This window comes from Diprion similis, chromosome 2 (genome assembly GCF_021155765.1).
Source record: "Diprion similis isolate iyDipSimi1 chromosome 2, iyDipSimi1.1, whole genome shotgun sequence".
NCBI lineage: Eukaryota > Metazoa > Arthropoda > Insecta > Hymenoptera > Diprionidae > Diprion > Diprion similis.
In genome coordinates, this window is record NC_060106.1 from 4243872 (window position 1) to 4257445 (window position 13574).

At 40.2% G+C, this 13574-nt stretch overlaps 2 protein-coding genes across 2 annotated transcripts; both read left to right on the forward strand.

Annotated features, from left to right (window-relative positions):
• Nucleotides 1-203: 203 nt before the first annotated feature.
• Nucleotides 204-6678, forward strand: LOC124412602 (facilitated trehalose transporter Tret1-like). Its single transcript, XM_046892617.1, has 6 exons — nucleotides 204-297; nucleotides 1392-1653; nucleotides 2022-2182; nucleotides 3653-3928; nucleotides 3998-4245; nucleotides 5996-6678. The coding sequence occupies exons 1-6, from the start codon at nucleotides 216-218 to the stop codon at nucleotides 6392-6394; spliced, it is 1428 nt and encodes a 475-aa protein (XP_046748573.1). The 5' UTR covers nucleotides 204-215; the 3' UTR covers nucleotides 6395-6678.
• A 2160-nt stretch (nucleotides 6679-8838) lies between these two features.
• On the forward strand, nucleotides 8839-11676 carry LOC124416218 (solute carrier family 2, facilitated glucose transporter member 8-like). The gene is made up of 4 exons (XM_046897143.1): nucleotides 8839-8920; nucleotides 10355-10616; nucleotides 10985-11145; nucleotides 11648-11676. Exons 1-4 carry the CDS (start codon nucleotides 8839-8841, stop codon nucleotides 11674-11676), a joined length of 534 nt encoding a protein of 177 aa, XP_046753099.1.
• Nucleotides 11677-13574: the final 1898 nt, after the last annotated feature.

The window sequence follows — 13574 nt, forward strand, 5'->3', positions numbered from 1 at the left end:
AAAAAATGAGGCCGTGACCTCAAAATTGATAAGCTTAGATAAGAGGTAACCCCGTATATAAGAGTGTACGAAATGTCCGGCGACTTCTTAACCGTAACGAACCCTTCGTGAGCGCTGCATTTCAACCGCGACAATTTTATCTTGAGATTATTTAAACAAGTCTACCGCAGAATTACTTCCTGATTTTTGCTTATCTTGTTTTTGTGAATTATAAAATGTCTTCATCAGATCGGGAAAATAACTCACCACCGTCACGGACGACTGGAAATTTGATGCAGTACCTTGCAACGCTCTCAGGTAAGTGGTCGCGGTATGATATCGAGAGTATTTATCACGTTTAAAATTCATCCCACGTTGATCATCCAAATAATGAATCCCGCTACTATGTGAGGGCATTTTTCTTCGCTCTGTCATCAACTTGCTGAGTTTATCACCACATAGAGATCGGAGAAGCAGAGGCTCTACCGATTTCTCAAAAGTCTGTTCGGCGCAAATTTAATGAGAAATTACATCATCTTCTCATTCTTCTCGACAAAGTTTCATCGCACTAATGGTCGCATCTACGTACGGACGGCAAGAAGTGAATCATTCCATTTATTTTAAATACCGCAAAGCTAGGAATACAACGGTCCATAACCATCCAAAGTGGCATAAGAATTCTGGCGATTGGATTTAATGATTATGAACATAGAATGATGTGAAAACACAGGGATTCAGATGTCAGTGATTTCACAATTTGTGTCTTCATGCAAAGACACACCGTTTGTTAAAAATGTTCAATATTCGTCATCAAACTTCGCCATTACGTAACTCGTCTTTCTACGTGCCAATGAAATGCATAAAAGTACTCAAGTCCAGTCAAATAAGGTAAAATAAAAAGATTAACCGGTAAAAAAACTGGCTTTTGGTAAACGAGCTTACTAAAGCTTCCGGATGAGAATACCAAATTTTCGAATCAATACATATTGCTCTGAAGCCGCCATTTTAGAAAGATGGTACAATTTTTTAGTTTTTCGTCTGTATCTCGTGAACTGTCACTGATATTGGAGAAATAGTTCCTAATATACAGGCAAAAAACTAAAAAAATGTACTTTTTTCCAAGATGGTGGCTCGAGCGCAACAGGTATCGATTCGGAATTTCGCTAGGCTCATCCGGAAGCCTTAATGAGCTTGTACACAGAAATCCAGACTTTTACCGGTTCATGTTTTCATTTAGCGAAAATTGGTCTAATATCACTGGACTACTTCTCAATAAGTGTCAATCGTGTAGCTGGATCAAACTTGGGTGGTGTTTGAAGGGCCTATTCCCTCGTAGCATTTAAACTTTTGAAATTGAAAATGACCGAGACAGTGAATGACCGTATTAAACGAATGAATACGCTTAATCGTAGCTACCCTGGCCGCGGTGACTGCTGGCAACTATCTCGGCTGGTCATCCCCGGCTCTTCCACTCTACAACCAAAAGGATACACTAACCTTGGCCGATGACGACAAGTCGTGGGTCGGATCCTTGCTCCCGCTGGGAGCTCTCGTGGGTGCCATTCCTGCCGGATGGATAGCCGATAAAGTAGGACGCAAAAACGCCATACTGACGATTGGCGTACCTTATGTAATTTGCTGGTTCATCATAGGATTTGCACCAAGCGCTTTATGGTAACCGATTGAAATTTATTTCAAATTTTTGCTGTTTACCTTTTCAACTGACTTATGTGACCACCTGGCTCTCGATATAGTGCACAATGCCAATTGATAATCGAATTTTGTGATCTGTCAGATCGTCTGAAGCTCGTTTCAATGCTGTACGAGGCCATTGAGGTCTGGGTACCTTCTTGAAGGAGAACTACATTTTTCATTGCATTATTTTCCATCGATTTATACTGAGTGATTGAGTTAAGTCGAACTCCAAACAAGGTGGACCAAGTAATCAGTAAACAGGGATCGAGCGGCGCGGCGTGGAAACCACACGTCTTACAGTAATTACTTTACGAATCGTTAATGTAGTTTTTCTATATTCGAAACAGGTTGTTCGTGGCTCGCTTTTTGGCTGGAGCTGCAATCGGGGCAACGACAGTCGTAGTGCCGTTGTACGTGTCTGAAATTGCGGAGCCAGCTATTCGAGGTACTCTTGGTGCGTTGTTCCAGCTCCAGATCACGATTGGCGTTTCGCTGGGGTATTTGACAGGTAAAACGTTATTTTTATACTTCATGCTACAAGCTGACAAGAACCTTCGTATCGTCGTTGATATTTTTTTTCTTCCTGAATGGAAGTTCGTCGTATGTCTACGATTATTGGGACCTTTTGACATCGGTTATGATATCGAATACGCCTGATGATGAATCCAAGTATCTTTTTTCGCGCAAAATACGATCATTGCGACTTTGAATCGGTAAAAATTGAATTGAAAAAGTTGGTCAAACTATTCGGGTTATTTCGTTCTTGTTACCCCCTTTATTTTTGAAGTTATGTCGGGCTAGAGCCAAAAAAGAAAGGTGGACCGATGGTTGGTACCCGAGGGTATCACTCGAGTCGTCAAATATTAGTATTCGAGTTTATTGAAAACATCCGGGTTCTCTGATGCAATTTCAAACCTTTCCGTGTATACGTGGCGATAAAAATTCAATTTACATGGAGGGGGATAAAAGAGGTCAATAGTGAATAAAGACGTGCAGGCATTTGGATTTGCCGTATATTGGACCACGGAAAAACAACAGCTAGAACCCTGTGCAGTCTATGCCATGGTTTGGACAATTTTTTTTTTATCTTGGTAGAAATGGGTTATAACCTAATTTCAATGTCCACCGGTGATTGCGGCGCTCCAGAGTTAATGAACCATGCTAGATCTCGTAACACTGTATAATCATATTTTTATTTGCATTCAACAGTTGAGGTTTTTATTTTTCGTATCAGAACTATCATTCGGAAGGTTTCACATGATTTAACAGTTATTTATTTCCTCGCCGTAATTTTTAAGCATCTACGTTGGAATAAATATTGCTTTAGACCAAAAAAATTGACCGATGAAAATGTTAATGGCGTGAACATTTTTATTTCAAATGCTTTACGGCGATACGTGGAGTTTTATCGTCAAATAATTTATGATTCTACCCACGTTGTAAAATTCGCACCAGACGCGGAAGAATGATACGAGGCTGAGAGATAGATTGTTGCTTGGGCTGGAAGAAAAAATAAAAACTAACAAATTTACGACTATCCATGTATAATGTGTCTATAATTAAACACTTATCACAGTCATTTTACTGCCAAAATCCTCAATAAATGTCCGATCCTTCGTTATCTCTCATAATTTACGACTCAGTTTATACGTATGTTTTTCTAAGAAATGTTCAATTGATAGAAAAAGGGTATATGTATAGGGCAGATGAATGCGGCATAATGAATCCCGTTCGGTAACATTAAAATTATTGAGCCATACAAACACATCGATTCGATTTATTGATCGTTTTCGAATGTGAATCATGGTTGGTCGGACTGAAGGCATTGGATCCCGTCTGCAACCATATAATGTCAGAATAAATTTCAGCTACTTTTATGATTGTGTTCGAAATCGATCGAAGAAACCTGCGCGTATCGCGCCGCGTTTAAGATAACTCGACCCCTGATCTAATTCTAAGAAATGCTCTCTTGCGGCAGGTTTGATCGGAAATTTGAAATGGATCGCCGTCACCTCAGCCTTCATACCGGCGGCTCTGCTACTGGTTTTTCTGTTCATGCCGGAGACGCCGGTGTGGTTGATCGGCCAAGATCGTCGAGATGACGCGGAGCGAGCCATGGAGCGATTGAGGGGCAAAAGTTACCCTTTTCAGCAGGAGCTTGCGCAGCTCGAGAGCAATAGAAAATCTCAGAGGATGCAGAAGGCCAGCCTTTCCGAGCTTAAGAATCATAAAAGGGCCGTGCTGATATCTTTCGGTGAGTTCGTGGTTATTCAATCACGCTTTGAGTTTTTATGGTTTGACGCCCTCCAATTTCCTCCTTCAGGACTTATGGTTCTCCAACAACTGTCTGGAATAAATGCCGTAATCTTCTACGCCGAGGAACTTTTCAAAGCTGAAGGATCGGCCCTCAGCCCAACGGTATGCACAAGCATCATGGGTGTCGGCCAGGTCTTCGCAACCGGCGTATCCATGCTGCTGGTCGACAAAGCCGGCCGCCGAATTCTTCTCATGGCCAGTTCCAGCGTCATGGGTGTCTGTCTTATTGCCGTCGCCCTGCATTTCTATTTTCAGGTGAGTTTTATTATGATTTGATCAACGAACGAAGCGAAAGTGAGGCTGTAGCCAGGATGCGGAAGAATTACAGGATTGTCGCGAATTTCCATAAATAGACACGACAATTTTATCTCATTATATTTTATGTCATAGTTGAATGGCAAGTTCTATTACGAGTATCATACAGTCGAGTCTTTCAATAGGACCTCTCGCAATAGGGCAGCTTCCTCTCAAGAGAGCTCAGCGGTTTCCCCCACTACTCCAGGTAAACAAACCGCAGCCGAAATTTTGCCAGGTACTCTCGCAATGGGGCCGGAAACATAAGTGAAATGCTGGAAAAAATAGCGTAGCTGTTATGGACTTTGGGCGGCCCTATTGCGCGAGTCTCAGTTCAAAGCGCTGTAAGAGCACGTGGAGCTCGTTGGTGGGAGTGTACTAATTATTACAAATGCTCTCCCGTACGCCCCCACCACCGGTCCTATTGAGAGAGTCGACTTCAGTTACAAACCAGCAGCTAGAGGAAAGCAAGTGGCTTTGGACTGGTCATCAGCCGGTCCTCGAACTTTCCGTTCTCACACGGGAGATTGAAAGGTCACAAAGAAAAAAAAAATATTCAATTAGAATTTTGAACTGAAGATTCAGATTCGTGATCAACAATTTCAAAGCTTTCGACAACCATATTGTTTCAAAATTTTACGTTTTTTTCATTTTTTGAACCACTATGATGGTTCCATCATTACAAATTTTGGAAGTCTGGCCTGGGATTCGATATCAGTGATCCAAAACACCTTTTAGAATGTTTTCCACCCCATTGGATCGCCGGATTTTCCAATCTGATTTTAGATTCGTGTTCAGCCACCCACCAAGCCGACGAGTGCTAATTTTCGTTCGAATCCATTCATTCATTTTCAAGACATCTTCATTTTTTGGGGATTATTTGAAATTCCATCTAAAAAATTGAAAAATTAGTGAACCGCTCAAAGCCAATATCTAATCAGTTCTAATCACGAAGAAGCCGCTTAGATTGAGACCAAAATCATTAAAGTCCGGTAACGTCTTCTTGAGATATCGTCAGGCAAAACAAATTGATCACACACATGCACACAAAATTTCGAAATCTCGAATCTCGAAGCTTCGAGATCTAGTGAAAATTCGTCTTTTCATTTTCGGGGTGATTACAGTAACTTTCTTTTTCCTGAAAACAGAGAAATGGGAAGTTAGCGAAACAAAATGGTAATCAAGTATAATTGGTTTATGGTGAAATTGTACGTTTATAAAGAGTGTACTTTCTACAGCGTCTGGTCTATCGATAAGTTCGTTGGAAATCCTAGATATAGAGCAACCGATGCGGATCTCGCGCGACAAAATCAAAATTGGCAAGATGCAATTCATTTCGTCTGACGGAAGTATAAATATAACTTGACTTTGAGCAGCTCCAACAACTAGAGCTGAGGTCTCACTGGAAACGTTTCTAACCTGACGAAAATGAGACGTTGAACCAACTCGATATAAGATATAGTTGTGATGAAATTCATTTGATATACGTCAGGCCTTGAAAATAGCTTTGAATACTTGCTGGATCAGTAAAATCATTTTATGGAACTTGCATGCCTGCTCAGTGTTTCGATTTAAAATCTTAATCGCTGGCTTTAATCGGATATACGCACCAACATGACATTTGCATAACTCATTATACGCATATCTAGACGACAAGTAGAGAATCTACTACCGAAATCCATTCACCATGTTTTATGTTCTTTCCGACCAGGCGGGAGTACAATCGACCGGCACTCCATGGGTGCCTCTGATATTCTTCACGATCTACATAATCATGTTCGCTATCGGATTCGGACCAGTGCCTTGGATTATGGTGAACGAAGTCTCGCCGACCAACGTCGTGGGCACAATCGGTTCCGCGGCAGCGATGTTGAATTGGTCGCTGGCCTTCGCTGTGACAAAGATTTTCATCAACATGAAACTCGCCATTGGCTTGCCGCTGTCATTTGGCATGTTCGCATTGATATGCTTAAGCGGGACTATTTTCATCGCGGCTATCATACCGGAAACAAAGGGCAGGACCAAGGAGGAAATTCAGATGAAACTACATCGGATGAGGAAAATGGAAACGAAAAACGACACCGTCATTAACGACCAGGCTATGCTGTGATCTACTAACGATCGTCAGGGTATTACGGAAGCACGGGATATGATAAGAGGGAATGGAATGGGATAAATTCGACTGACGAAAAAGACGTTTATTGCTCATCCCCGGAAAAACAACGCAAAATCAAGATTCTCGTTTTGAGCAGAAAAACCGGATCCTTCCTTTATCATGTTGATGGGGTCCCATGCTATCCAATATCACACTGTTGGCCCTCATGGTCCCTTTCGTTTTGTAACGCAGGCTCTCTTACCGTGGACTCTTCTTCTCTACAGATATACAAACGACCTAAAACTCGGGCCAAAAAAGATAACTCTGAATTGGGGTTGTAGCTTGAATTGTTGCCAAAGTACGTACAGAAGATTCATTTCTTCTACTTTCAGACCTGAATCTCGTCTCTTATCGCATTGCTTGTTGCACTGAGAAAATTTCATTCCATTCCTGATCTAATTCACCCGGGGTCGATACGATCCCAGAAACTTATATCTTTCTTATGGGACGAAAAATAACAGTGACCACGAAGGGTTAGCGAAAGTTCTCTCTGTGTTTCTGTTATTCTTTTCTTCCCATCGTTTTCCAATAAAAAGGAAATTCGAAACAATTACCTTATCACCGCCGTCGTATTCCTTGGATTCCACTAGGTGCAGATCCTTCAATGCACTTGGGTCAAGGATCTCAGCTGAATAGAAATTCACTCTCCAATTGTGGTTATCACCAATTACGATTTTTGTTCATTTTCACTGGCAATTGCACATGAGTGTTACTCCTGAAATGATTATTTTGCGTTGAGGAAGATGTGAAAAATTAAATATGTTTTTTTCTCATTTGTAAAAGTCCGAATGACTCGTACAATTAGGACAATTTGATATGGAATAATTACCCCATGAATATATATATAATCTGATTAATTGAGTTTAATAGATCTATAGAACATAGTATTGCCAAAAAAATATCACAAACCTTTTGTCGTAACTTTATCATTAGTATATGTGAACATTGTCGATTCTACAGAGATCATTAAATATATTAGATTCAATTGAATATTGAAAACGGAAACGCTTAGAAGTGAAATTACATTTAAGACCATGCTAATTCTCACGTACTTACGTGCCGATTTTAGGTGACTGGAAAGATATAATGTTCTTTTCAAAATAAAGCATTTTGTATATTTACAAATGAAGTTGTTGGGCGTTGCCTCAGCATCACGCTGAGACGTAAGAATAAAACTGCATTTTTCGATTTAAATGAAAAACGTTTTATGCGGAAATTGGAGGTGCCGTTTTAACTCGTTACGCTATTAGATAATTTGATTATGTAGAGGAAAAATTTTTGGGTGTCAAACGGAGCAAAATATTGGTTTATGTGATTCAGGAGAAAACGAATCCTTCCTCTGCACACAGTTTCTCAAAAAACATTCTTGGTCAAAGTATTCAGGGAAAAAGTTCAAACAACACATGATTATCAGGGAACAAAAAATAAATTACACGCGAAATCATCTTTTCAGGTGAATCACCCAAGTACCGGTTATTCCTGGAAAATGAGGCATATGTCTGACTGTGTATCTACAGTTGTAATTCTTTGCGATTTAGGTGTTTTTCCGTATACGGGGATAGCGTAAGACCCGGAAGACATGCCGATCGCAAGAAGGATTTTCGCACGTCACATTTTCAGGAAATAACATATATATCATGTACATAGATATAATTACACGTACGTATATTTTATACCTACGTAAAATAACTCTAAGCTTAATTAACGTGATTGTATAGACAGATGTACAGTGTAATTTACTAATGACAGTAAACCAAAAATTGGTATACGTAATCACTATATTTCGGTAATTGTGTTGTTTTTATTTAATAACTATAACCTTTTTTACCTGTTGCCATGCGGTACAGGACTTTTTTATTAGATAGAGAGACAGGCTTCACTTTAAAACAAGGAGAGCAAAAGATGGAGTATTACCTGCATATCTGCTTATTAGCTTAAACAAATATGGAAGCCTTATAATAATAACACCGTCATTAAGATCATGCGTTTTTGGTATGAGATAACAGCTAAGAATAGCGAAATCATTATAAAATCAAGTGATTAAGCGGAATCCGTATTTATCGTTTCGAATAGTTTCTCAATACACTGCCACTATCAATATCTATTCAATCCGTAGTGCGGTTATCAATGGTCCGCAATTGAGGTAACCCCGTATATAAGAGTGTACGAAATGCACGGCGGCTTCGTAGCGGTAACGAACCCTTCGTGAGTGCGGCAATAGCAACCGCGACAATTTTATCTCGAGAGAAATTGAACAAGTCTACGGTAGAATTGCTTCCTGATTTTTGCTTATCTTGTTTTTTCGTGTGCCTCTGAATCGCCTTGAGTAAAACCGTTTATACGGAACGTTTGTATTTTGAGTTACACACTTTTATGTTCGTGAGCGTTGTGGGTTAAAAATGTCTTCATTGATACAGAAAAATAACTCACCACCGTCACAGACGACTCAAAAGTTGATGCAGTATCTTGCAACGCTCTCAGGTAAGTGGTCGCGGTATGATATCGAAAATATTTATAACGTTTAAAATTCATCCCACGTTGATTCCCACGGGGACTTTATTTCTGACTCAACTCTGGCCACACCCATTGACTCAAAAAGTGGGAATCACACACGCACAGAAGCTGAGTGTTCTATGTCGACCGCAGAGCGAACATTCGGTTGGTATCTTTTTTGGGCAGTTTGTGTTTGCTGTTTAGCATTTTGCCCTGATTGGGGTTCAGCTAAGCCCGATACCGACTTTAACGTACAATTTTTGAGTCAACGCGCTTGAATCAGGGTTACTTCTGAAAATTGATGGAATAAATGGTGGGGTCCAGTTGACCCCAATACCAATTTTAACATACTTGAAGTCAGCGAGTTTGATTCGTGGTTGTGCTAGTAAAATGTAAATGAAAAAACAATTTTGGTGTCTCATAGATCCCATGTATATATTGCATATTCTTTTGTCACTTTTTTGTGTTAAAAAATTTCTCCCACATCTCGTTCCACATTGTCTATCGTTTGTTTTCTAAAGCTTACATTCGAGTACATTCGCGGAGCGGGTCCAGGGCCGCAGGCCCTGTATGGTGTGGGTCGAAGGGGCGAAGTCATCATCATTATCATTATCGACATCATCATCGTTATCATATTCTATCGTGTAATTATTCTATTATATTTCTATTTTGCGGGGAAAACGAGATTAACGGGAACAAAGTCTACTTTTTTCCCGCAAATCTCATTTTTCCTGCATTTAGCGCTAGGGAAAAAAGTTAAGCGAGAAAAATATGCCACTTTCGTCCCGCTTTTCAGTTAACTTTACGGCTGAGTCGGAAATAAATGTTCATGATTCGTCATGAAACTTCGCCATTACGTAACTCGTCTTCCTTTATGACAATGAGGAGCATTAGGGTACTCTAGTCCAGTCATATTAGGAAAAATAAAAACTTTAACCAGTTTAAGATCTGGATTTTGGTATACAAGTTTATTAAGGCTTCCGGATGAACATACTAAGTTTTCGAGTAAATACCTAGTCAAAAAGGCACACTTTCATAGTTTTTCACTTGTACCCGGGAAACTATTACTGAGATCGGAGAAATGGTTCCCGACATACCGGCGAAAAACTAAAAAAATGTACCTTTTTTCCAGGATGAAGGCTCGAGCGCAGCAGGTATCAGTTGGGAAATTGAGTATGTTCATCCGGAAGCCATAAGAAGCTTGTACACAGAAATCCAGATGTTTACCTTTTAATGTTTTTCTTTGTCGAAAATTGGTCTAATATGACTGGACTACTTCTCAATAAGTGTCAATCGTGTTGCTGGATCAAACTTGGGTTGTGTTTGAAGGGCCTATTCCCCCGTAGCATTTAAACTTTTGAAATTGAAAATGACCGAGACAGTGAATGACCGTATTAAACGAATGAATACGCTTAATCGTAGCTACCCTGGCCGCGGTGACTGCTGGCAACTATCTCGGCTGGTCATCCCCGGCTCTTCCACTCTACAACCAAAAGGATACACTAACCTTGGCCGATGACGACAAGTCGTGGGTCGGATCCTTGCTCCCGCTGGGAGCTCTCGTGGGTGCCATTCCTGCCGGATGGATAGCCGATAAAGTAGGACGCAAAAACGCCATACTGACGATTGGCGTACCTTATGTAATTTGCTGGTTCATCATAGGATTTGCACCAAGCGCTTTATGGTAACCGATTGAAATTTATTTCAAATTTTTGCTGTTTACCTTTTCAACTGACTTATGTGACCACCTGGCTCTCGATATAGTGCACAATGCCAATTGATAATCGAATTTTGTGATCTGTCAGATCGTCTGAAGCTCGTTTCAATGCTGTTCGAGGCCATTGAGGTCTGGGTACCTTCTTGAAGGAGAACTACATTTTTCGTTGCATTATTTTCCGTCGATTCATACTGAGTGATTGAGTTAAGTCGAACTCCAAACAAGGTGGACCAAGTAATCAGTAAACAGGGATCGAGCGGCGCGGCGTGGAAACCACACGTCTTACAGTAATTACTTTACGAATCGTTAATGTAGTTTTTCTATATTCGAAACAGGTTGTTCGTGGCTCGCTTTTTGGCTGGAGCTGCAATCGGGGCAACGACAGTGGTAGTGCCGTTGTACGTGTCCGAAGTTGCGGAGCCAGCCATTCGAGGCACGCTTGGTGCGTTGTTCCAACTCCAGTTATCCTTTGGCATTTTGCTGGTATATTTGACAGGTAAAACGTTATTTCTACACTTTCTGTTACAAGCTGACAAGAACCTTCGTGTCCACGTTGATATTTCATCTCTCCCTGAGTGGAAATTTGTCGAATGGATATAATTATTGGGACTTTATGGCATCGTTAATGATATCAAATTTACATGTAATGTGTCCTGAAAGTGAAAGCGCTCAAAGTTAACCCTTGTATTGCTTCTAATGTCATTCACACACTGGAGTTGCTCATTTTCGATTTTTGCGTATAAGTCGCACTCTTAGCAAAAATTTTTAAATCCTTGCTCTATCTTGGCTCGGCAAACATTTTTGCAATTTACTCAAGTGTTATACAAGAAATTTAACAAGTGTCCGGACATTAGTTCCAACCGATTACATTCGAAGGTTATGGCGCATTCCGGAAAATAACGTAATTTTTACTTTAAGAATCAAATCCATTTTGTCAATTGCTTTAAGTTCTGCAATTTTTTCCACCAAAAACTCAAAATTTGTTACGATTATCCTAGTGAGCCACATTGCGGCGGAACTTGAGTGAAATTGTTTCGAGGCAGGAAAAAATTACTAGACGATATTTTTGCGTTGAGGTTCTGATTTATACATATATCTACATTTCATTGGAATCCGCCGTTTCATTTATCCTTTTCCTTGTTTCCTTTCTATCTTCTAATTAACGATACAAACAAAATCTCCCATCCAAGGGATCGTGCCTACCCCAACGTTTGTTTTTTCGCATTATTCTTTGGAGTAAACAGCTTGGATGCAACTGGTGGTCAAGTACAGAAAAACAATTAATAAAAATGACGCAGATCTGTAAAGTGAGTACACAGAAGCTCTTCGAAGCTTGAGCGCAAGGAATGTATTCTAACGGCAGCTATTTTTTGTTTTGTCTGGCCAAAAAGCTGGATTAAGTGAGGAGTGCTTCAAATACGCCTGATAATGAATCCGAGTATCTTTTTTCGGTCAAAATACGATCATTGCGACTTTGAATCCGTCAGAATTTAATTGAAAAAGTTGGTCAAACTATTCTGGTTATCTTGTCCTTGTTGACCCATCTATTTCCCAAGTTATGTCGGACTCAAGTCAAAGGAGAAGGGTGAACCGATGGTTCGGTACCCGAGGGTATCACTCGAGTCATCAAATATTAGGCCTCGAGTTTATTAAAATCATCCGAGATCTCTGATAAAATTCCAAAACTTTCCGAGTGTAGATGGCGATAAAAATTCAATTCGTACGAGGGGGGGGGGGAGGTGAACAGTAATTAAAGCATGCTGGCTGATGAATTTGCCGTACATTGGACCGTGAAAAAACAATAGTGCTAACCCTGTGCAGTTTATGCCATTTTTTTGACGGTATTTTTTTTCTATCGTGATGAAATGGGTTATCGCCTAATTCCATTAATCGCCGGTGATTGCGGTGCTGCAGAGTCAATGAACCATGCTAGATCTCGTCTAATTATATAATGATATTTTTATTCGCACTCACCAGTTGAGGTTTTCATTTTTCGTATCAGAACTATCACTCGGAAGGTTTTACATGATTTCACAGTTATTTATTTTTGTCGCCAAAATTTTTAAGCATCTATGTCGGAACAAATATCGCTTTGTAGCAGCAAAATTGACCAATGAAAACGTTAATTACGTGGTCATTTTTATTTCAAATTCTTTATTACGGCGATACACTTAATGTTGTGTCCCACACGACACTTTAGTGGAGTGAGGGTATTCAATTTAAGAGAAATTGTTCTGGTATTGTTTTTAGAACTTAACTATTTATTTACAAGTTAATATGAGCGGTTAATAAGATATGTTTATAATTCGTTGACTGGATAGTTCGTTAAAAACAGATATTGGATTGGTATTTGAAACGGTTAGGTATTCGTTGCTTGAGGTCTTGATAGGATTGTTGGTGGTTGATGTCTCGACGGGAACTGACTGTGTTAAAGTAAAGTAAGAAAGAATGTGAAGGAGTTTTAAGAAATGTGGAGGGTGTAGGAGTTTACTGATTCGTCAGTTTTCCCTATTGGTTGATTATTGCGATTGGTGGGAATCCAGGATTGGTCAAGAAATTGCATCGGAAGTCTTGGTTATAGGGATGAAAAGTTTGTATGTAGGAGGAGAGTGGGAGCATGCAGGTATGACCTATGCTTGAACAATACGTGATCCTTTCGGACTTTCGCGTACCTATTGTCCAGACAGGCCAGCGTCCACATCTGGCAGCCAACTGACTATTGATAATTGGTAAAAACCCAGGGGTAATGAAGTAGTGAAAAACCCGCGCTGGTAGTTCCATACGACCCTTAGACGGTTCATTTATTGCGCGATATTTGGTATATTGTTTAGGGTCGCAGTTCCTTCAGCGCGGTCTTGTATTGCCAGATGTGGGACTGCTGTCCTTTCCAGACAGCTCGATATAGCTTGGGAACCACCGTCCAGG